The sequence below is a fragment of the Leopardus geoffroyi genome, chromosome D2 (genome assembly GCF_018350155.1).
Source record: "Leopardus geoffroyi isolate Oge1 chromosome D2, O.geoffroyi_Oge1_pat1.0, whole genome shotgun sequence".
NCBI lineage: Eukaryota > Metazoa > Chordata > Mammalia > Carnivora > Felidae > Leopardus > Leopardus geoffroyi.
Window position 1 is genome coordinate 68653149 of NC_059334.1, and position 24898 is coordinate 68678046.

General features: G+C 50.5%; 1 protein-coding gene and 1 long non-coding RNA gene across 8 annotated transcripts in view; both read left to right on the plus strand.

Moving 5' to 3' along the window:
- Positions 1-12503, plus strand: part of RBM20 (RNA binding motif protein 20) — a 196894-nt gene extending 184391 nt beyond the window's left edge. For all 6 annotated transcript variants that reach the window (XM_045438875.1, XM_045438876.1, XM_045438880.1 and 3 more), the window contains exons 13-14: positions 4650-4771; positions 9483-12503. In XM_045438875.1, coding sequence (XP_045294831.1) covers positions 4650-4771; positions 9483-9593 — 233 coding nt within the window. In that variant the 3' untranslated portion in view covers positions 9594-12503. The remainder of the gene's footprint in view (positions 1-4649; positions 4772-9482) is intronic.
- Positions 12504-16166: 3663 nt separating this feature from the next.
- Positions 16167-23909, plus strand: LOC123577529. Of its 2 annotated transcripts, XR_006701899.1 has the most exons (4): positions 16167-16219; positions 20369-20480; positions 22284-22356; positions 23336-23909. It is a non-coding gene; the product is annotated as an uncharacterized LOC123577529 (long non-coding RNA). The 2 variants fall into 2 exon arrangements; XR_006701898.1 differs by lacking the exon at positions 22284-22356.
- The last annotated feature ends 989 nt before the right edge of the window (positions 23910-24898 follow it).

A 24898-nucleotide genomic window follows, 5' to 3' on the forward strand; every position in this document is an offset into this window, starting at 1 on the left:
CGGAGTGAGGATTCTCATTCTCCGCTTCCTTACCAACATTGGATGTCATCAGTTTTTAATCTTTACCAACCTGTTAGGAAAATGGGATCTCATTCTGTTTTTAAAAACAGCTCTAATGAAGTATAATTGACGTTAATGAAGTGCACGTACGGAAGGCGTACAGTTGATCAGTTTTGACATATACGTACATCTGTGAGACCATTACCACAATTAGAGAGCGAACGTGTTCATCACTTCTTAAATTTGCTGGTGCTCCTTTGTAATTCCTCCCTCCCCACGCCTCAGTCCCCAGGTAACTACTGATCTGCTTTCTGTCACTAAATATTAGTTTGCATTTTAGAATTTCATAGAAAGGGAATCATATGGGATACATTGTTTTTGCCTGACTTCTTTCACCCAGCATAATTATTTTGAGATTCATTGATAATTGTGGGGTGGATCAATGGTTGGCTTCTTTGTATTGTTGAGGAGCATTGCATTGTGGATACAGGTAAACCACATTTTGTTGATTCATTCGTCTCTTGATGGGCATTTGGGTTGCTTCCAGTTTGGGCCTTTTACAGATTGTACTTTGGTCTTGAATGTAGTCTTTGGTTAGCTTTGAGACCCATTATCTTATCTCAGGGGGTCGGGGTATGGTACTATTTTCCGCATTTGACAGGAGAGGAAATGGAAGCCCAGATGCTTACCCAAGAACACACATCAAGTTCAGGTCAGAACTCGGGGCTTCTAATCTGAGACCACTCTGCCATTCTGGTTCCTCTGGCACAGGAAGCACAATGTAGGAAAGGCAATTTTTGTGCAGTGGTTAAGAGCACAAACTGTGGAAAATGACTCCCCAGGTTCAAATCCCAGCTGGCTAGGAGACAATGAGCAACCTCTTTGACTCTTTTCATTGATTTATTGACTTTCTTCATCAATAAATAAGGGTAGTAACATAGAAGCCTACTGTGTTCAGTTACTTTGAGGATGAAACGCATGAGTACTTGTAAGGTCTTAGTATCTTCCAGTAGGAGGTACTGAAGGGTTGTCTGTTGTTATTACTCGTTCATGAGGTAGTAATGGAGACCTACTGTTTCCTCTCAGTCAGGCTGCATAACCCTCACCCTCCAGAATCGGTCACTACTGCAGAGACTTCTAGGGAGGCAGGGAACGACTTTCAGGCTTTGTCCCTACGGAGAGCAGGGAGGCGAAGGGGAAATGCCAGGATCCAGAGTAAAAGGGAGGTGAAGCACCATTGCTCAGGGACTGGGGTGGGCATGGCTGGCGGGGAGAGGGCACTGCCCATGTGTTTCAGGCCAGCTTTGGGTGACCCTAGCCAGCCTGCGCCTGCCAGGGCCTGTGCTTACCAGTACCAAAGGGCATTGTCTGCAAAAACGCAAGGTCCCCCTGCACCCATCGCAGGCTTTGCTAGGATGACCGAGTTAGAATTGCCCGGGCCAGGAGCTATTATTAGAAAGCAAATGCAGCTTTAATCATCGTTCCCTTAGTAGAGGCTGAAAAATGGGAGGACCACGTGGCTCCACACTGGTTGGGGAGCTCACAGTTTTCTCGACGCGGTAGCGTCACTTGTGGCCCTCCCATTCCAGAGGCATCCAAGACGGTGTTGGCATGTAGTGCCCGGGGCAACTCCCAGTTACTCAGGGGGGAGTCGCCAGGCATTCGGGGATCCTCCTCAGGCTTCTCCTCCCTCAGCGCGGTCTTTTCACCACCTGGTACCGCCTGCCCGGCCGCTGGGCACCAGGCAGGGGCAGGGAAGTGTTGCTGCCAACCTTTGGAGACTGGGTTCTCCACGCAGCCCTGGTGAAAGGTTAGAGGGCAAGAAGGCCTCTGTGGAGAAATGTGTCTGGAAACTCTCCGTTTCTGAGCACCAGGCAAAATGAGAGGTGCTACCCATAACACCCTTCGTGGGGGTATCATTTCTGTGAGGAGGAAGCTAATCTCAGAGAGTTTAAATAATGTACCTGAGGTTTCACAGTGTAAGTCAAGGAGCTAGATCTGTCTGACTCTAAATTCTATTTTCCCTCCATTATTCCGTGGCTTCCAAGCTTGTTTTTGGTTTTTGTTTTTGCGTTTTGTGTTTCTGTGTTTTTTTGGCAATGGGAGCCTTTGTTCAAGTGCAGTCTCACCCAGAACCAGCCCCCCACATGTGCTTCTTGTGTTGAAAGGGGCCACAGCTGCCAGCTTGGGCCTAGCTTTACACTCTGGTGGCTTCTGAGGCAGCGAAGCTCCTTCTGGGGGACCCAGGGCAGCGGTTAGAAGGTTTCTGGGGAAACTTGAAGGATGCTGGAGGCCTTACCCCGGGGCCTGCAGTGAGACCCCAGGTTTCTGTGCTGGGACCACCCAGCTGGCGCAGCGAGCGTCTGGGGCAGGACAGAGGAAGGAGCGGCCCTGATCCCAGGCCTGTGCCTGCTCTGCATGGTTTCCGGGTAGTGCTTCTTCCTTCCCAATTGCCTGTATCTCCCTGTTGTGCAGCAGCAGCAAGGGGGGAGCCGTTCTGTGGGAACAGGGGGTGAAGGCGGGCCTTGCTTCATTTATGCTCCTTCGCCACCAGCCTGTTTGTGGGGTGGAGGGGGGAGCTGGCCACCCACAGGCAGGGCAGGGGCCGCTTTTCTGTCCCTTGCAGTGAGGGCGGGAGGAAGGTGAGGAAGGGAAGGACACAGCCTCCCTCTGGGCAGAGGGCCGAGGGAGGCCCCCTCCCTGCTGGCGACTGCTGGAGGCAGGGCAGCGCTCTGCGTGGCAGTTAGAGAAAACTGGCTGAGGAGGCTGCCAAAACCAGGCCCCAAACCACAGAGGAGCAATCAGTCAAGGCAGGCCTGGGGCAGGCCTCCCGGGCTCCCCACTCCCTCCAGGCCCCCTGCTGCACACTGATAAGTGGCTCTTTTGACACGGAAAAAAAAAATTGTAATTACAAGTCTAAGCTGCTGCTCTATGACAGGGTCTCCTGTGCGTGTAGGTCTGTCTCCGCTCTGGGAGGCCAAGGCAGGAAAGTGAAGGAAGCCCGGACTCGTGGTCACACGCAGCGCCTCGGTGGGGACCTGGCCTGTCTCCCTCTGTGCAAGAAGAAGCGGCCGTTCCCCCGGTGGGCTGCTCCCAGCCCCTCTCTCCCTTCCCTGCCCCCCCCAGCCTCCCACGCCGGCCCCCCCCCCCCGACTCCCGTGCGAGCTGCTCTCCGACCACTGCCACCCCCAGCAGGGCAGCGGGCACTAACCAGATGGGCGGCAGCAAAGCCCAGCCGAGTGCCAGGCACACACACCAATGGCCCCGGTCTGGAAGCAGGATCCGGGCATTCGGAGCCGCCAGCCCCGTTCCTTTAGTTCCATCACGGGTCCTGCTTTTTCACAGCCCTTATACCTGCTCTTTTATTGGTATGTCACAATCAGGCACCTGAAGAAACTGAGGCCCTGGCCAACGGTAGCGTTCAGCTGACTCTTCCCGGGTTCCACAGGTTCTTGGAGTCTGGTCTGCGCCCTCTCAGACCTGGGCTCTTTCCACTCTGCTGACCGTGGCTTCAAGAGGAGAACCATGGGGTGCCTGGGTGGCTCAGTCAGTTGAGTGTCCGACTTCGGCTCAGGTCATGATCCCACGGTTCGCGGGGTCCATCCCTCCATCAGGCTCTCTGCTGTCAGCCTAGAGCCTGCTTTGGATCCTCTGTCTCCCTCTCCCTCTGCCCTTCCCCTGCTCACGCTCTCTCTCTCCCTCTCTCAAAAATAAATAAACACTTTTTAAAAAGTAAAAAAATAAACTCAGCAGTGGGGCTAGTAATTTAAAAAAAGAAAGAGAGAGAGAGAGGGAGGAGAACCGTGGCCCTCAGAACACCGTGGTGAAGGCTGGAGCTTCTGCCCTCTCTTTCAGGTGAATCCTCTGGGCTGGGACACTGCCACTTAACTTCCCTGGCTATTGGGCCACTCTTTTCTTTCCTTTAAATCAAAAGGCCTCCCAGAATCCTGTGACCTCTGTTTAGCAAATCCCAAATAAAATGCTGTTGGTTAATGGCTCAGAGGTAAAGACTGGAGAAGGGTGGGAAAATGTTTATGATTTTACATAACTGTTACGTGGAAAAGGGAGGAGACAGAATTGCATTTAGGGCACAGTTAAAACGGCCCCCCCGCGCCCCCCACCAAAAGAAAATATTTTGATTGAAGGACTGAGTGATTTTTCCTCACTTCTGTGTATTTTTACAATTTTCTTTAATGAATATAATTCTAAAACAAACAAAAATGAGAGCATTCTTTCAGAATCCTGGCCACAGCAGCTACAGAGAGGGGTACAGCATGGAGAAATGAAAGCCAACCAGTGAAATGCGAGAAACCTCCTTCCTCCTCCTCTCCCTGCAAGCAGGCTGATGGTCGGAGGGCTTGGGTCTGCAGAGGCAGCCGCAGAGCATAGAGTTGCTGAGCGTTCCGGCACGCTTGGGGGAGTTCATCCCTTCCTTCAACCGCCTGTGAACGGAGTCGGCACTGTTTTCCTCATGCCTGCTCTGCAGATGGGGAAACTAGACTTGGAGAAGCTGGCCAGCCAGCCAGAGTCCACGGCAAGCGAGGGACGGAGCTCGCTGCTCCCGTTTCCACTGACGGCTGGCAAGGCCACAGGGGTCTCACGTCGCCTTCCTAACCCCTGCCTGTCCATCATCCCCTGTCCTTCTGCAGGGGTGGAGTTCGTGGTGCCCAGGACTGGGTTTTACTGCAAGCTGTGTGGGCTGTTCTACACCAGCGAGGAGATGGCGAAGATAAGCCACTGTCGCAGTGCTGTTCACTACAGGAACTTACAGGTAACCAGCGCCTTCCTTGCCGAGCAACCAGGGACTCCCTGGTCTCTGTGTCTGGGAGTTTCCATTTCCTTCCACCACATGGAGAACTGCTCTTTCCTCAGGCTTGACTCCGCCAGGCTGCTACACATGGTGGCTGCCTCCCCTGAGCTCTTGGGGCATCTGTCTCTCCTGGAGTACTCACAAGACATTCTGTTCGGGCCTGGATTTGGGGGTATCTGCCTCTCTCTGGCCTGAGTAATTCAAGCTAGCCATCACCTGGTCCATGGGTGAGGCTGAGTCCTGTTCACAAGACTTGGATGTTCCAGAGGCAGAGATTTCTCTAGATTTCTGTTCCCCCATGCAGTATCCCTGTTTGCTAGAATAAAAATCACTGTTTTGTCCTATTTAAATCTATCCTGCAGCTCTTAATTGCAGGCATACTAGGTACAGACGCTGCTCTAGGCACTGGAGATAAAACAGCGACGACGACAACAAATCAGACAAAAATCCCTGCCCTCCTGGGGCTTCCATTCTAGTGCAGGAGATAAGCGCTAACTAAAATAAGAGTTAAAGTATAGTAACAGGGGACGTATTGAAAATAGTCTACATACCAGATTTCATCCAATGTAAGGTGCTGTCGGTTGTAAGATACGCTCCCATTTCTCGGAGACCAACAAGAAAAAAAAAATGTTGCAATGGTGAGACTCCATCAATTGTAAAATACATCTCAATTTCAGAGATGTGAATATGTGGGGAAAAAACCCTCATCTTAAAATCAGAGAATTACAGGAATATGTTCTATAACTAATACCCCTAATATGTAGCGTGTTGGAACAGCTGGGGTTTAGTAACTTAATGGAAAGCATGGTATATCAGATGCCCGGGAGAAATAGTTCATGGCACCTCATGTTTTTACTACAAGGAGTCAGACTGGTGTTTTGACACAGGAGGCCTCAACTAGGACAGACCCTCATGGTGGCAGCATGCCCTAATTCCTGAGCAGGCATTACTGTCACAATTAAATTGTTGGAGGAGCTGATCTAGCATTTCTTAGCCAGAGATGTGAAATAGAATCACCTGGACAGTGTTTTGAAAGTATATATATACTAGGTTAGATACTTGGTAGAATTTGGGGGCAGGGGTCCAGGAATACATAATTTCAGAAAGTTCTCCATATGAGTCTAATGTGCATTCCTAGTTAAGAAATGCAGATATGGGCCAACTCTTTTGTTTTATGGCTAAGGGAAACTGAGACCCGGAGAAGCTATGTGATTTATCCAAAGCCATGCAGATGGTGAGTTACTAGGCTTGGGAACAGATTGCCTGATTCTTTTTTTTTTTTTTTTTTTTTTTTAATTTTTTTAACGTTTATTCATTTTTGGGAGACAGAGACAGAGCACGAGTGGGGAAGGAGCAGAGAGAGGGAGACACAGAATCTGAAGCAGGCTCCAGGCTCCGAGCTGTCAGCATAGAACCCGATGCGGGGCTCAAACTCACGAACTGTGAGATCATGACCTGAGCCGAAGTCAGACTCTCAACCGACTGAGCCACCCAGGCGCCCCCTTTTTTTTCTTTTTTAAGTTTATTTATTTATATTGAGAGAGAGCAGGTGAGAGGCAGAGAGAGAGGGAGGGAGAGAATCCTAAGCAGGCTCCATGTAATCAGCACAGGGCTCAATGTGGGGCTCGAACTCACAAACCTCAAGATCATGACCTGAGCCCAAGTCAAACATTTAACCGACTGAGCCACTGAGGTGCCCCCAGGTTGCCTGATTGTTAATCACTTTCCTTTTTTTTACTCTATTAAGCTGATCTTGCAAACCGAGGCCCATAATAGCATAGCCTGTGTCACCATCTGTCATTGGCCATGCCCAAACTCATGTCATTTAAACCTCTTGATTTCCCTCTGGGGAGCAGCTGCTCTGTGGACAAGGAAGCTATGGAGCCTGGGGCCCAAATCCTGCCCTCTCCTGGGGGAGCTCGGTGAAGGCCTGACCTGGCCAGACCAAGGATTCAGACTGGGCTCCACAGGGCCAGTTGAGGGCAGCCATCTACTCTGAAGACATCCTCCTCTTCCACTCCAACAAGATAAAATCCATAGAATGGCAGGGCTGAATGGGGTCTTGGAAATCATCTGGTCCTGATTTTCCCAAACTATGGTCCCCATACCAGCTAGCATCTTTTAAAAATGCAGCTTCCTGGACCCACCCTACTCCTGCTTATTCATTCTTTCCAGGGCTGGCCCTGAGAATACTCATTTAAAATATCTTTCTAGCAAGTTCTGATACCTCGACTTGAGAACTTTTGATCTCATGTGGCATTCTCAGCTGGATTATGTAGCTCTCAAGGAGGCCACACAGCTCAAGGTCATTCAGGAAGTTAGGATAAGTATAGGCTTGCCAGGGCCTCTGATTCTAAATCCTGTATTCTTTTCCAGGGCAGTGGACTATACTATGTTCCGGGCCTATGGGCCAAGCCCCCAGGCCACCTTACCTCCCCACAGCAGGCCAGAGCCATTCCTGCGGTCCCCAGGCACGTCAGGACCAGACATGGGCTAAGCCTTTTAGGCCTGCCAACTGTGGATCAGGTTTCCCTGGTACACCTGTTGGGGAGCTGGGAGCCTCCACCGCGGGCTTCCCAGATAAAGTTTCTGTCAATGGCCTTGACAGAATGTCTCTTGTCCACACAGCCTCGCCCACCCCACACTACCCCGAGTTACACGTGGGAAAAGTGAAGAATTGAGACCCGAGTAGCAGGTGCTGCTCACACCTGAGTCAGGCAACTTATAAACTTAGCAGCACCAGGAGGCCTTGAGGTGGGGGTGAAGGATTACTCTTTGAGGTAGGAGGCAGCCTCCATTCTCTCTGTGCATTCTCTCACAGCTACTGCTGTGCCCCCACCGCTGGTCACAGCCCTGAGATAACCCACCCCGAGTGGCCTGGAACAACGGGTGGGGTCAAGTGCTTGAGAGGAAAACTAGGGGCGACTGGGTGGCTCGGTCGGTTGAGCGTCCAAGTCTTGATTTTGGCTTGGGTCATGATCCCGGGGTCATGGGATTGAGCCCCAAGTAGGGCTCCGTGCCGAACGTGGAGCGTACTTGGGATATTCTCTCTCTCTCTCTCTCTCTCTCTCTCTCTCTCTCTCTCTCAAAAAAAAAAAGAGAGAGAGAGAGAGAGAAAGATAAGCTAGGTGCCTGCCTGGTTGCAGGTCCAGAGCTCACAAGCAGTGCATCACCCACTTGCCTTCCTGAGATGAGGTGGAGGGCAAACCAGGCCTCCATCAGCAGCCTGGCCCACAGGGACCCTTGGTCTGTCTGCCGCCCTCGCCATCGGGCTCACCCACCTCTCAGAGCCAACCAGTCTGTTCTAGAGAGAGCAGGTGGTCTTACGCACATCCCCTCATCTGACCCTCAGAATCACCCTGAGAGGAGGGAAGGCACTGTTTCTCCCACTGACCAGGTTAGCAGAGCCGAGAGCAGATGAGGGAATCAGATGCCTGATGCAACTCATGATAAAGGGCAACATTACAGAGCCGTTTATTCTGTGCCAGGCGCTATGCTAAGTGCTTTACGGTACTTTCCCTGGACCCCGTAGCAACCTTACGTGGTAGATACTGTTACTACCCACACTTTACAGATGTCAGAGACCTTGGGTCACTTGCCTACTGAGAGCTAGGATTTGAACCCAGGTCATCTGATGGCAGAGCCCACACACTTGACCACTGCACTGGACCAAACCCTGCTGACTCCTCACCCAGTGCTCTTTGCACTGCCCCCTGCTGCCCTGGCAATCAGAGGACCCAGCTGGGTCCTCCCTAGGCCTTTCTACTTGTGTCTCACTGCGTGGAATCTAGAATCCCAAGCGTGGCCTGACGTTTGGCTGGGGGCCAGTGATAGTGGTGAGTGTTTGGGAGGCTGTGTGAGCAGCTCCGACTATAGAACAGGAATCCAGCAAAGGACCTCCAGGGCACTCAGCCTGCCCACCCGCCCACCAGGAGACAGGTTGTTAGGAGAGGCTGCAGTGTGTCCTTCACAATCCTTGGACAATCCAAGGACATTGCTTCTCTCCTCCCGGAGGCCCGTTGGTCTAGCGGGCTTCTTCTCCCTCCACCTGTCATACACACAGCCCCTGGGTGCTGAAGCTCTCCTGGAAAACAAGTAGTCTTTGTAATTCAATGAGGTGTGGGTTCTTTTATGTTTATTTATTTATTTTGAGAGAGAGAGAGAGAGAGAGCAAGTGAGTATGAGCAGAGGTGACACAGAGAGCAAGAGAGAGAAAGAAAAAAATCCCAAGCAGGCCCCATGCTGTCAGTGCAGAGCCTGACATGGAGCTCGATCTCACGAACCGTGAGATCGTGACCTGAGCTGAAATCAAGAGTCGGACGCTTAACCGACGGAGAGACCCAGGCACCCCTAAATGAGTTTCTATAAGAAAAACAGAGCAGTGCTGGCACTGGATAAGGGCTTTGGAATTGTTTGCTGTCGTTAGGATCTGTGTTTTACATGTCTTCTGCAAGAATCATGCATTACTTGTAAACTAACACAAGGAGTTGGGGTGGGGGAGCTTAGCTTGGGTCCGGTAGCCTCAGAAGGATCTGGGGAGGGTAGGGAGGGGGTCCCACCCACTGGGAGACAAGATAGGAGAAGAGGCTAAGATACCTCCCTTTTCTCTCATTTCCTTTCTGGCCAGGTCACCGCTAACCCTCTCCCTTCCCTTCCCTGTCTTCCGCTGCAGAAGTACTTGTCCCAGCTGGCCGAGGAGGGCCTCAAGGAGACCGAGGGGGCAGGCAGCCCAAGGCCCGAGGACAGCGGAATCGTGCCGCACTTTGAGAGGAAGAAGCTCTAGGCCCCTGCAGCGGCTTCAGCCGGGAGAGGACGGCCTTCTGAGGCGGGGCCTTCCTGACATCCTGGACAGGAGCTAAAGCCTGGGAGGAAGGCAAACCAGGCCGCCCGAGCTTTTTCTCGGAGACTCATGAAATCGCCCCTCAAGTGTCTCCCTGGTGAGAGCTGTCACCTCGTGTGTCCAGCGGCCGAGCGCTACCCTCTCTCTCCCCGTTGATTCTTGTTTCCTTCAATTTGCTTCTCTTCTTTCCCCTCCTCCTCTCACCTTCTGTGCCAAGGGTCATTTGTTTTTCATAAAACCCAACTTCTCAGGGATTTTCACAGTGTCCAAATTCTTGGTGGCCAGCCGGATCAACCAAGGAAGAGATCTCACAGAAACCCCTGGGTCAAGAACCACTTCGGGGAGCCTGGAGCATTTTCCCTGCCTGGCGTTCTGAGCAGGGGAGCCGAGTCAGGCCCTGCAGTCCCGGAGAGGGGGGCACCCTAGACCATCCGTTGGCAGAAGCTGGGAGTTTCTCCAGCAGGACCACTTTTGCGAAAAGCCCCCATTTTTAATGACTCTTTCATCGTCTCAACTATTCTAGAAGCCCATCAGATTCATGCCTTAAAATAAAGTTAATGAATTTCACAGAGGAGGAAAACCACTCTTCATTTTGGAACCTCTGTTAAGTCCCCCGCCACCGCCCACCGCCCCACAAAGTTAGTTCTGTCCTCAGGATTTCAGGAGGTACCAGGGTTGGTTCTGTTCCAGACAATGAATTTGGTGTAGATTCACTTCAATAAAAAATTAAAACAGTAGTGTCTTTTCCCTTCAGCTGAGACCGTAGTTGGTGTGGGCTTGGGTCAGATGCTGGCCTCCCAGCCATGGGTCATATTGCTTGAGAGACACGTAATAAGGAAATGGTATCTGTCTTTGACTCGCTCTTGGTGCCTGCACTCTGGGCCCCAGCAGCCTCTCAGTGGGATGGTTTCTAAAATGGTCTTTGTGGGTGGGGGGCGGTAGAGAAGCTAAGGAAAGAGCAAGGCTGCAGGACTGAAGAGCAGCATTTCGGGATTGCCAAGTATTTATAGGTGGGCAGGAGGTCAAGGGCATTTCAGAGGGCCCCATGTGCAGACTTTGATATGGAGTGTTATGAAGAACAGAACTTTTCTTCCTGCATGGTTTTCTGATTCTAGAGGTCAGTGCCTTCAGGCCCGAGACTAGAGGGTCTGATATTCCATCGGGAGCATTTGGGACAGAGGTGTTAGGCTTGGCCACAGCTGTAGGGAAGACCTCAAGAAGGTAAGAGGGGAGCCTTGTGCTGTTTCCATAAGCTAATAAGCTACTTCCCTGGCTCAGCCCCTAGAAGATGGTTCCTATGTTTCTATTCCTGACCACAGAGAGAGAGAGAGAGAGACCAGGAAGGGATTGTTTGTTTTCTATTATTTTTTGCAATTTTTATAGTAGGTGAGATTTTTTTATGGTAGATACCTATACTGCACATTCTGTCCTCTGCACTAATGGTGAAAGAATAGAAAAATCATCTGAGTTTGACACTGACATTTTATCAGTAAGTCTGAGGCACGGAGAAGAAAGAAATGTAGAATATAAAATGTATAAAATGATCCTGCGTAAACCTTGGGGCACATGGTCACTGGTGAGAAGAGTTGCGGGGAACCTGTCAAAGAGAACAGTGAAGGCAAGTACCCGAGGCAGACCAGCCAGCCCCTGGGCATGAGCAGTGAGAGGCTGGAGGAAGCAGGATGCCTGACCTTGGCATTAGGCCATCTGGGGGCCTCGGAAAGGTTGGTGTCTCCAAGAGAGTGGGCTCTGAAAATGGTGGCTCAGCTCTAGCTGCCTCCACAGGTTTTTACCTGGTGTTCTGGAGACCAGCCTCCTCCATTTCTGGGAAAATCTCTGGCCCTATTTGTCTTTCCTCCCACCTGGGGGATGTCTAGGGTCAGCTCCCTGGCCTCCTCGGGAACCTTGCTGGGAAAAGTCTACCACCTCCATCAGAGGCTGGAACTGAGCATTTTCAGAGAAGTTGGCAGTCTTTTCTCCCAGCAAAGTGGAAGCTGACCCCACCGGCTCATCCCCGCAGCACTGTTTCCATGGAAACCAGGATAGCTGTTCAAACAGCCTCATTCCCAAGTAGCGCAATGGCTCCCTTGCTGATAGACTGACCTTCTCCATATTGCAAATCTGGCAAGAGCCCCTGGGAGGGAGAGAGGAGAGGCTCTCTGCGTTCAATCAGAACCTTCAGTTTAAAAATCATCTAAGATTCTGTATTGGTGTATATATATATATATATATACATATATATTTATTTCTATTTATTTTTATACAATTCCATTGGCATGGTCCTTTACCCACTCCATAATTTGCACTCCTCGCTCCTACATGTGTCATACACAAGGCAGTATTAAAGAAAACCAGGAAAATACTGATCTATTTTTTAAAGCTTTTCTTCAGTGTTTGTCAAACATTTCAAAGTGTCTCCCCAAAAAGCTTGTTTGAGAGCAGCTGCTACCTTGAGCAACAGATTCATTTGTACCCTGGGTTAAGATACCAAAAGGCCGATGTACTTTTCATTGTAAACACCCAAAATAAAGTATATCCAGATGTTATTCCCAAAGAATTTGGTAGATTTGATGTTGGTGTGAGAACAGCCATTACTATCCGGGTTTCCCTTTCTTGGACAAGTGTAAGGCTGTGATCTGTTAGAATGTACTTGAACTGGACCAGAGTTTGTTTTTTGAGCTTATGAGAAAAAGAAAAAGAAAAACACTAGTTAGGCTTGAACTTGTAAAGTATTGGAATTTGTTGAGTGTCTTATAAATTGTCATCGCTTTTCCTGATCTGTATAATTGACTGCCATGTTTGTTTTTACAAAAAGAAAAAAAAGATTTTTAATAAAGAGAATTTGAAAGCTTGTGGGTAGCTGTCGGTCATGCAGGGATCCTTTGACGTGTGGCTGGGGGAAGCTCATTGAGCACAGAGATTGGTATCTGGTCCCTCTCCGAATCTAGAATGTCTCTAAAGCGTTGAGCAGAAAAGATACAACAGCTTCTACTTGGAGCTCGGGAATCAGAGATTCTTAGGGGTAGACCTCCAGAAGAGTTAAGCCTGGGAGAGTGGGGAGCTGCTGTCCCTTTTGAAGTATCAGGTAGAAAAATCTCCTGGCCTCTTATAAGCCCCTCATTCCTACTGCCCAGTGCCCCGACTCTTCTAGTGGGCTGAACAACATTGTCCTGCACCAGGACAAGTTGGCTCGTTTCTGGCCATTCCTTCAGCTGATGGTTGATGCCCAGCCCGGGCACCTGTTAGCCCTGTGACTTCCTAAGTCCTGAGTTCTCAGGCATAAAGGGGGATTATAGTATAAATCACCTCTGGGTTGTTTCAGGTGTAAGGTAATTGCTGGTGAAAACACGTGGTTCGCTGCGTAGCCCTGAACCTTGTTTCCTTTTGGAATGTTAAGCTCTTCCTCAGCCATGTCTTCTAGCAAAACAAGGCCAGTCTCCCGGGCCCAGTTGGCCAGTTCTTTGAATGGCCTGGAACCTTGTGTCGGGCCCTTCCCTCCTGTTGGCAGTGTTTCCAAGTCAGCGGGGAGGGGCTGGACAGTCTGGCCCTAGAGGGCAAAGTGAGTGGGGCCGCCTGTAATTAGCTACAGCACATTGTAGATCTGAGGAAAGTTCCTGTCAAGCCTGTTGCTCCCAAGCCCCACCCTCAGCCTATTGTGGCCATCTGGGAGCTGAGCTCAGGCCTCCACTTCCCAACCAGGAGGGGTGGAGAAGCATCCTTCCCTGCAACTGCTGGCTGTGCCCCAGCTGGCCAAAGCAGTGAAGGGGCCTGGAGCTTGTCCTCTGCCCCAAGTTCGGGATCCAGGATGTCTGGGTATGTCCCTGGTGCCAGGCCCAGCATGTCGCTCCACGAGGCATAGCTCTTGGGGCGGGGGGAACTTGCACACTGTATTCTGTAAGATGGCCCTCCCTGGAGCTGTGCAGTGGAGATGTCCTGCCGGGAACTCTGTGAATTGCAGTTTTCCTGCCCTTGCCTGAGTGTTCCCATTTTCTCTCTGATATTCTTAAAGGCCCTAGAACCTGGTTCTGAGCCAGTCTACCAAGCTGGAGCCCTGATATTCAGACCCACTCTCTGTGCTTACTTCTCTTCCAAGGATCAATGCCAGACTGCCCCTGGTTCAACTCTGCCATGGCCTAGACGTTGAGGTTGCTTCTCATAGTCCCTGACTAGGCCAGGCCACTTGGGATACTGATCTTGCCCACCCCCCCCCCCCCCACCTTGGAACATCATTAGCAAGCAACTGTTGACCGTCCGCAGAGGCAGTAGGACATCTGGACTCACCCCCAACAGCCCTTCATTCTCCTTTCCCACTACAAAGGAGCCTATCCCAGCCGGATTTCCAAGCAGGTCAGAACCGGAGGGACACAGGGACTGTCAAGTCCTGGTCCTTTTTTTCGCAGGTAAGAAAACTCAGGCCCAGAGAGGAGAAGTGATTTGCCTAAGGGGACACAGCTTAGATCAAGGCGAGCATCCAGATGACCCGGGTGGTCCTGCTGAGGACCCCCAGGGATCTAGGTTGTTTCAGTTAGATTCTTCACGAATTTTCCAGGCCCAGCCCTAGCTTGCATTTGGACTCTCAGGGAGAACTCAAGACAAATCACTGTGTTTTATGCTTTGGGTGTATCCAAATCACCTGGGGAACTTGTTAGATATACAGATTCCTGGCCCATCTATGGAGACTCTGTCTCCTTAGGTCATAGGAGCACGTGGACGCTTGCATTTTAGCAAGGCTGTGGGTGGTTCAATGCAGGCGGAGTCCTCTGCTCACACTTTGAAAACACTTCCCTCGAAGTCAACCAGGGACTTCCCCAGCAGCGCCCGGAATAGAAGGGGCATTTATTTTGCTGGGGGAAGGGCAGGCAAGATGTGAATGGAGATCATTCAAGGTAGAAGAGACACCAGCGCGAAAGAGGCTTGAAGGAGGATTCTCATGGCCACGGCAGACGGAGATGGTGGCAGCTGGTGGTGGAAGGGGTGGTCACCAGACTGGGTGTGGGGCACGTGTCAGGATTTTTTCAGTTGGATTTATACCGCCTGTGCTCAGGCAAAAGTCCGTCTTCCAATGGTCTCTTTGTCCTTATTAATGGCTGAGGATACTGGTTAGTAAGAAGACTCCCTGAGGGGCGCCTGGGTGGCTCATTCGGGTGAGCGTCCGACTTCGGCCCAGGTCATGATCTCGCCGCTTGTGAGTTCGAGCCCTGCGTTGGGCTCCATGCTGACAGCTGGGAGCCCGGAGCCTGCTTAGGATTCCGTGTCTCCCTCTCTCTCTCTGCCCCTCCCCTGCTCACACTCTGTCTCTCTCTGTCTCAAAAGTACATAAACATTGAAAAAAAATTATAAAGAGAAAAAGAAGAAGACTCCCTGAGATTTGCTGATAGCTCTGCCCTCTGGGCAGAGAGCTGTGCACAGTCAGCAGGCCTTTTGGGGGACTGGAGTCCCACAGGACAGGGGCATCCCCCAGGGCCATGTCACTACCAGCGAGGTACCGTGAGGCTCGCACACTCTTTCTCCCACCATGAGAGCCACCACTAACACCAACATTAGCCCCAGAGACTAGCGAGCAGGTCTATGTGCCACACTCAGTTGTGCTCTCTTGGCCCGGTCATTGTCATTCTCCCATTTCACAGATGGGGCAAATGAAGCTCAGGGACCCAAAGTGGTTTGTCCTAGGGGTCAGAGAGCCAGTAAACGACGAGTTGGGGCTCAAATCCAGGTCCGTGTGACTCTCAAACCATGCTTTTAATGACTCTTCTCCACTGACTGTCTCAGGGCTGGAGTCTTCTGTTCCCACATCTCCCTAAAGCCTCTAGAGCAGGCCCACCAGGAACAGCGGGCACGGGATGATGGGAGAGCCCGATTTAGCTGTCCTCAGGTCTTATGACTGACACCTGGGTTGCTAAATTCCTGAAACTGATCTCAACACCTGCCCTCCTTAGAAAGTAACTAAAGGCAGGCCCCACTGGCCCCCCTACAGAAAACAGACCGGAAGGCCCCACGCACGGAAGGAGCAGTTTCTTCCTGTCCCCAGGTAGCAGAGCTTGCCAGGGGAGCTGGATCTAGGGGTGAGAGGGGGAGCAGGGCCCAGGGGTGGGGGGCTGCTTCAGTTCCTCCTGCTTCAGGGAGGGGAGGAGAGCACCGTGGTCTCCGTTTTCGGGTAATTTGGGGGTACAAGGATGTGATCAAAAGGGGATTTCCCATGACCCCAGCATGCCGGCCTGCCTTTGCCCTTTCAACCTCTCTTTCCTGAGTGAAACTTCATTGTTTATTTACCCACCACCTCTTGCCAACAAGGAGCTGAGATGATATACAACCCAGGCCACGTGTGACCGGATTAAACCAACAGAAAAAAACATTTCTTTTTAATATTTGTTTTTGAGAGAGAGAGAGAGACAGAGCATGAGCAGGGGAGGGGCAGAGAGAGGGAGACACAGAACCCGAAGCGGACTCCAAGCTCCGCGCTGTCTGCACAATATCCCATGCGGGGCTTGAACTCAAGAACTGTGAGATCATGACCTGAGCCGAAGTCTGACTGAGCCACCCAGGCGCCCCTATCAACAGAAAAATTTTAGGTGAGGGCTGAGAAAAGTTGAAGGCGGCAAGTACGTGAGTTGTAAGGGCTGATGGAGCCATGGTGAACACGCATGAGATTTGACTGGGAGCCTCCTGGGAGCCAAGGCAAAAGGAGGAAGCAGTGTCCAGTACTTGGCTTTCCCTGTTAGAAGGAGTGTTCCAGTTGATTTGGGGAAATTGTTCTACTCGACTCTGTATTCTAGAATTCTCTTACGGGACTGTATATGATGTGGGCAGAGACACTGAGAGCCTTGGAGAAGATCCTTAGGTAGCTGGCAGCCGTACACAGGAGAACAGACCAGTGGATGATTTCTAGTCTGTGTGAACGGGTTCCTCATGTCAGGATGACACTTCCCAGCGTCAAAAGACCTGATCTTTGCACATGCCTGCCTAGCCCACCTGAGCCAGTTGTGCTGGCTCAAATTTGTGGGTTTTTTTTTTTTTTTTCCAAACCGTTTTTCAAATTTCTCCTGGTACTTAGCTGATCTTCCAGGAGCCAAGTCCGTAGGACAAGGAGGAGGCTGCTGCTGTCATCCCTGTCACCTGCCACCCCGTCGTTCTGGGTGGGGATCCTGCTGGTCTGGGTTCTGGGAACACCTCGCAGACATTTACTCTTTGGGGTTCTCCACTGGGTCTGACACCACCAGGAGGAAGCCCAGCCTGACTGGGAAGCACTGACTCCTTCAGGCTGATCCTTGGGCCGCCGCAGACCTGTCTGATGAGGACCGACCCTGGGAGGAGGGGTTCAGAGGGCACCTCCGGTTTGCAAGACAAGAAGGGAGAGAACTTTCCAGTTCAGAGGCAGGTGCCTGGGCTGAGAATCGGGACCCTTGGGTCCCTGTGTCAGAGCCGCAGTGAATTCACTCAGGCTTGGGCAAATGTCTACCTCCTGCCACCTCCATCTGCCCCTCTGCCCATTTGACCTGTGTCTTGTGCTTGCCTGAGGTTGTTGGAGCCAAAGCGAGACACGGAGGGCTGGGGGAAACGGCTCCCCGTCGGTCACAAGGGGCGGTGGTCTGTCTGTCCCAGTACTTCCCACAGCGCCAGTGCAACAGGCCCCGGGGCCTGTCTGGAGATAGGGTGCTGTTCCCGTGCGCCCCCCCATGCCCCCCGCCCGGCTGGGGCTGCATCTGTGGGTGCTTCCTCACTCGCCACCCCGGTCTCTGCGTTCTGCCCCTTGGGTGCCTCCGCCAGGCACCTCACCTCGTAATGCCTGCATCATCTCCGCCCACTTCCCGCCCCCATAGCCACCGTTCTGGTTCGGCCCTGTTCCATGCCTCATCCTCCCCAAACAGGCCCTTCTCAGCTCCTTGTTTTTACACGTGGTCTTCCCCCTGGCTGGAACACCCTTCCCCCGCTTGGAAACTATGACTTTCTTTAACATGCTAGGTGAGTGTTACCTTCTTTACGAAGCCTTCCTTGACTCTCTTTGACCTCCTTACAGGTGTTACGGCTCCCCTGCTGTGTCCCAGGACACGGTCCCTCTTTCACAGGTTGTCCTTGGGATCAGTTTATGGGTGGGGTCTACATTAGCCGGTGAGTCTCCAAGGGCAGAGAGTGTGTCCCACCGCCTCTGCGCCTGCCACAGAATAGGTATCGGTGACTGTTAGTTGAAGGACTAAGCAGCCCCCTTGTCCATCCTCGTCTCTGAGCCCCTGGTCTCTGTTCAGTTACCAGCTGGCTGTTGGAGCAAGATGCGTCCTTGGAGTGGTACCAGGGGGCACCTGCCCCCTGCCCTTGGCTTTGTCCATCCTGCCCTCCAGGGTTCCCACCCACTGGGAGGCAGCTCTGGCTGTTGGAGACACAAGCCTGGCTTAGATTGCCCGAAGTTTGGCCTTTCAACAGTTGGATTCTTCTATAGCCACAGAGCTGGGCTTCCTACGCCAGCTTCATCCCTCCGTGTCCCCAGGGGTGTCCCCTCTCCAAACCTATCTGTCCTCACTGTGCGTCCCCACCTAGCCAGGCCCACCCAGTTCTCAGGGACCTTCCGCAGGCAGGGCTGGGAACAAAGCACGGTTTATGACAGTTGTGTCAACACTGGGGGGATGGCCTGGGTTCACCCTGCTCCTTGCAAACCACGCCTGCCTGCCTAGTGCCCGCACCTAATCAGTGCCTCCTGAAGCTGCAGGGGCTGCAGGGAACCTCCCCACCCCCTTCTTTCCTAGCATCTAGAAAACCCTACAGGCTTAGCCCAGTGAGAGGGGATTTCACAGCCCTGGAAGAGAGAGACCTTGGTCTAGATTGGTCAGGCTAGCCAGATGATTAATAATTAAACCTGATCTGTTCCCAGCCACACACACACACACACACACACACACACACACACACACCCTGCAGCCAGGAGTCACCCGAGAACAGGGGCTGAGAAGGAAGCCGGGAAGCTCAGTATGGGCGGCTCCCAACGCCCTGAGGGTGAACATAGCCTTTTAAGAGTCTCAAGGCTCCTCCTTCCCACCTGCCAGAGGTCCTACGAGTCCACTGCCCAACTAAAGCCTTCCTGACTTTTCCCACAGGCTCTGAGCAGGCCTTGGGCAATTCCTAGGGTGCAGCCAGCTTTGATGGCTCTGCCCTGGGGTGGGATTTGCAGATCAGATTGGACTTGGGCTCCACCTGTGTTGACGCTAGATTTCCTCAGCTCCATTGTGAGTTCCTCCTGAGTGGCCTCTCCCCTTTCTTATTTATGTTCCCACTGCCCAGTGCTCTGCAAAGGGCCAGGCACACCCAGCAGGCCCAGCACCAGCTTTTCGTCTGACCTGGGCACAGGGGCAGCGTTCAGCTCAGAGAGGGGGGATCTAGTCAGCCAGATGCATTCCACCCTCACATCAGGGACCCCCTAAGTTCTCTGAATGTCCTTCCCCAGCCACGAGAACCCTGAGACTCCGGGTAGCTGCTGGACAACTTGGAAGCGGAGAACCCCAACACCAGAGCTCAGCCAGGCAGCCAGATTCTCCACTCTGCAGATTCATCGTTTTGGCTTCTCCCTTACTTGTCCCAAGGCCCTAGGGAAGCATGATCTCCTCTCTAAAGACCACCTTCCCAAGCCACATCTCCCCAGAGCTAAGAGGCAGCCCCATCCAGTGGCAGCCATTCTTTTAGCTTATTGACCAGCCTGCTGTGGTTAGTTCTGTTTGGGTAGGTGGGGAGGAGAGGGGTCTCCAGTCTCTGTGGTGTCCTAGCCTCAGGCCAGCCAGCCTGGCCCCCCTCCCTGGGTCTCTCCCATCCCAGGAAAGCAGGCCATCACCCTGGCCCTGCCTTCTCCCCTCCTGGTGATATGGGAGATAGGACAGAAAGGCCTTGGCTAATTGTTTAAGCACAGGTACATATGTGCGCATGTGTTTGCACCTGCGTGCATGGGTGCATGCGTGTGTACATGCATGTGAAGCTTCTGGAAAGCAATGGTCACAGATGGAGGTTCAAAATCTGAGCCTTCCCAGGACGCTCTATCATATTTACACTCCGATCCTGCCCCTTCCCGCTTGGTACACCCATCTCTGTCTAGACCCACACTGTGATCTGCCTGTTCTCTCACTCCTGGCCCAAGAGTTATTCCTCTGGGACTATTCAGAGCCTCTCTCCTTCCTTGCTGAAGAAAACTCTACCTGCCAAACATTTGCCCCTTCTTTTCTTATTAGAGCAGGGCTGGGGGAGAATCAGAGGAGTGTGGCTAGTGTGTGTGTTCTTTATAGATGGCCGAGATTGATTCCCAGAGAGAAGAAGGAAGGAGGGAGAGGGAAAGGGAATGCATTCTCTGTGGGGAAGATGTCAGGGAGGCTCTGTCTTACCCTGGTGGAGAGTAGAGATTCCAAGATGGAGAGACAAAGAGGCTTCTAGCCGGCTGTACAGTATTAGAGAGTTAGAAACCAAAAGAAATGGAAGCAGGGATTTAAGGACACGTTACTACAGATTACATATTTGATCTCATTGTCCTTTGAGTGACCCAAATAACATATTTCGTTTAATCTAAGACAGGATCTGTTGTAAATTTCATCTTTATTTCTTGTTCAAAAAGAAGGAAAAAACACCTGCCAATTAAGTTCTAACAAAGTATTCTTAGCTAATTATTTGTTAGATGCAGCCTGACTTCAGGAATGTCAAAACGTGAAAAATTGCAAGTGTTTAAATATATGAATATGGTACTTTTACTTTAGAGTCTTCAAAATTCCACGACCTGTTGGGATTTATTCTGACTGCAGTCGCGTATGTGCTTGTCCCCAGCTCCACCCCCACCCGTTCCAGGGAAGGACATTGACTTTCATCCTGGTAAGCTTCACTACATGTGCCTGGCACATCGTAGGGACACATTTACTCAATTAAATTTTATGGAGCAACCACATATTCTCAGGGGGGGCTGCAGTCAGAGCCTCTCCAAATGTCTTTGTAAATATTTTCACTTAAATGGCAATCTGAAAGATGGCTAGACAGGGGTGCACACACACAGGCACGCACCGCAGTCTGGAAATCTGGGTTGCCAGATGACCTGATTTCAGTCCTCCTGTGTGTGTGTGTGTGTGTGTGTGTGTTTATGAGGGCCTTGGTGTCAGTGTACCAATTATTCCCATTATCTCAGGCTCTTGGGGAAAGCCTAGTTGGGGACTCCACACACAACACGTGTTTGTGCATGCTGCGAGGAGAAGGGGGAGGTTTTGCAGTGGTTTTAAGAAAGAAACGCTCTCAAAAAAAAAAAAAAAAAAAAAAAGAAAGAAAGAAAGAAATGCTCTCAAGTCACCCGGGTGGCTCAGTCAGTTAAGGGTCCAACTCTTGATTTCAGCTCACGTCATGATCTCATGGTTCATGAGTTCAAGTACTGCATCAGGCTTCATGCTGACAGTGTGGAGCCTGCTTGGGATTTTCTCTCTCTCTGTCTCTCAAAATAAATAAACAACAACAAAAAAAATGCTCTCAAGTAATTGAGAGCATGGGGACAGATCAGATTGCCTACTGAGAAGAAGGGAGGTTTTATGACAGCATCGCCGAAGACTGCCATCATTTAAGGATGCGCAAAGGAGTCTAAGAAAAAGCAGCCAGAGGGGCGCCTGGGTGGCTCAGTCGGTTGAGCGTCGGACTTTGGCTCAAGTCATGATCTCACAGTCTGTGAGTTTGAGCCCCACATCCAGCTCTGTGCTGACAGCTCAGAGGCTGGAGTCTGCTTCAGATTCTGTGTCTCCCTCTCTCTCTGACCTTCCCCCGTTCATGCTCTCTCTCTGTCTCAAAAATAAATAAACATTGAAAAAAAATTTTTTAAATAAAAAGCAGCCCGAGAATCTCCCAGGAGGAAACCTGGGAGAATATGCCATTGAGCAGACCCACGAAAGAGGGAAGAGGTGGCCATCGAAGGTGAATAGTTGAGCTGATTATCTATAATCCTGTTAGATAGATGATAGATAGATAGATAGATAGATAGATAGATAGATTCAGTCATTCTGAGAGTAAACATGTAGAAGATGCAGGGTGTTCAGTGGTAAATGTGGAGAAGGCTGGACAGGTAGAATTGCCTTTGAACCAATGCCATTTTAAAAGTGCAATGACTTGTGTGCCATAATCTCCGTCTATTTGTGGATAGTGTAGACAGTTGTCCTCCATCCCCAGCTTCTGATACGTGGATCCCCTCACCCTTGCTCCACCCCTTACCCCTGGGGGCCCACTAGGTTCCGTTTCCTGAGTCAAGCCTGACCAAGATAGGAAACATAAACAGTCACACTCCACTGTTGTTGAAGGGGGCCACAGTAGAATACTGCCCCTGTAAACACACACACACACACACACACACACACACACACACACACAGAGTTTGACCCAACCCAAGCTTAGCTTACATGGTCCTGCCTGCTGGGCTGAATTAATGTGCTTCCAAACTGTCTGCAGGTCCTGGTGTCCTCAGGGGCTGGGCTCTTGCATGGGTGCCTTCTCCTCAGCTGTGATCCATTTTCCTGCCTGACCCTGGCCTCAGGCTCCCTCAGGAATAGGACTGTCCCGTAGCCCAGACATTTATTGTCAAACTTCTTTTACCCTATTGAACTGTACAAGGTTGTTTTGCCTGTGTAGTATCCCTTCTCTCCTCTGCAGGTGAGGGAACCGCTCCTTGTGAGACCCCATTGGCTGTGATTTGGGTGGGCTGATCTGTCCCATCCTTCTCAGGGTAAAGGGATTTTTTTTCCCCAATTTAATACATTGTTTACTTTGAGGGTAAAGGGATTTTTGGGGGTGTAATCTCCCTGCATGATCTATGAATCGGAATCCAGCAGCTCCTTTTCCTGCCATCTTTCCTACAAACCTTTACATATGGGAGTTAATATCTTCTCTGTGACTTTTGCCAGAACCGTCCAAAACAAACAAACAACAACAGCAACCGCAAAATAGGAAAACAAAATGAAACCCAAACCCACCATACTCCGATTCTGGGACTGCTATCTGTAAGCCTGTGGTTCTGTAGATCCCTGAGGGTCCAGAGATCATTTCAATGGATTCATAAGGTCAAAACTGTTTCTATAATAATATTGAGCTTTCATGTGCCTTTTTCTCCAAGTTGACATTTTCACCAAGAGTGCAAACACAGTGTTAGACAAAATTACTGGTATGTTGGCCTGAATCAATGTAGTGGCACCAAAGTGAACTTGTAGCCATTGTATCCTTCACTGCCACACATGTGCAGGGAAAACAAAGCCAGTTTCACTTAAGAAATCTCTTGATGAAGCAGTAAAAATGATTAACTTTATTAAGCCTTAACCCTTGCGTACACACGTTTCTAATATTGTGATGTGATGAAATGGAAAGTACCCATAAAGCTTGGGGGAGCCGTGAAGATAACACCACTCAGACCTCCCGCTAGGGGAGCGTCTGCTGTTCTCTGAATCCACCGCCATGTTCTTGCCACGGCCACGCTTCTCTCCGTCTGCTCCCAGCCAATGATCACGCATCAACACAAGTTCATTCTTGACATGGGATTCCAACACCGGGTGACTTTGGCTTGAAGACCCTTCATTGGCCCGACTGAATCTTTGTTGAACTCTACACTGCCATCTGAGACGTTTCTTCTCTCCTTTCCCCGGGTTAGACCAGTATGGTGGCCAAAGGGTCTCCTTGCTTCTCTAGCTCTTCTCTCTCTTTTTCCTTCACAGGTGATCTCCCCATCATGCCCATCCAAGCTCTCCTTGGGATCTGTTCCTGAGAAGTCCTACGTGTACATAAAGCTCTTCTACTGCATAACAAAATACTACGATTGTCTCATGAAAACCACCCATGTGATTGCGCCGTGAGTTGAGCCAGTGACTTTTTTCATAGAATACCATTTTGACTGAAAAGAATGACTGACTGGCAGACTGTGGTTATTCAGACTTGGTGTGGGGCAGACGTTTCCTCAGAAATGAACGAAGTGAGCTTGCCATTTCAAGGAAAACAAATGGTAGTTTTGTTGTCAACAATCAAATTTGAGCTCTGAAGCACAAATTGGAATTTTGAAAAGTCCTGTATCTTCACCATGAGCTCAACGGTTTCCCAATGCTCACTGGCTTTTCTGGTGAGATAGGGGGTGATACTAAATGATGGGATGTTGTGTAATGAGATGGGTCAACATTGGAAGATTTGCAAAACTCAGTGAACCAATACTTTTCAAATAACCCATCCGTGATGTTTTAAAAATCATTCACGGGTGGAAGTCTTATTAAAGTGAAGGACAGATCAATGGATTTTATTATATTTTACTTTTTTTTTTTAGATTTTTTATTTTTAAGTAATCTCTTCACCCTACACGGGGCTTGAACTCACAACCCCAGGATCAAGGGTCGTGTGATCCACCGACCCAGCCAGCCAGGCACCCAGATCAATGGATTTTAATGTAACAGAATATGAAAAGTTTATTGATATGGCTTCAGATTCCCCATTGCTATGACTACCCTTTAGTAACTACTGTTCCCTTCAAGGTCCTTCTAGACAGACTAAGAATCAAATTGACATGAGACAAATTAACAGAAGAAAATCAAATGTGGTAGTATACGTACAAGGAATCCATACAAACATGGGAATTCCAAAGACAGGCAAATGAGGTATATATGTCATTCTGAACAAAAAAGAAGGAGGTAGGGGTCTGGATATCCAAAGGGAAAGAATACAATCCTTAGGAAGAATGAAAAAGAGTAAATGTTTGGTGAACAAATGTTTGCTGGGCCACTCAGAAACAATGGAAAAAACAGAGGACTTTGACCAAACAGGGCTTGCCAGGTTCCTCTCTGGCCTATACCTAGTTCTGATCATAAAGCAGTGATCTACGGTGATAGCTCTCTTCTTGGAAAGGGTCCTCTTTCTAAATTCTTTTTAGGCCATTGTTGGAGGTAAAGAACTTTTCCTGAATCTCCTGGGTTTTGATTGCTTTTTAACTCAAAATAATCTTGTTTTAATTTTTTTTTTTTAACGGTTATTTATTTTTGAGACAGAGAGAGACAGAGCATGAACGGGGTAGGGTCAGAGAGAGGGAGACACAGAATCCGAAACAGGCTCCAGGCTCTGAGCTGTCAGCACAGAGCCCGACGCGGGGCTCGAACTCACGGACCGCAAGATCGTGACCTGAGCCAAAGTCGGCCGCCTAACCGACTGAGCCACCCAGGCGCCCCTAACTCAAAATAATCTTTATGCTAAAGTGGCCCATCCTGGGGCAGCCTGCCCTTGGCCCCCCGTACTACCATTGA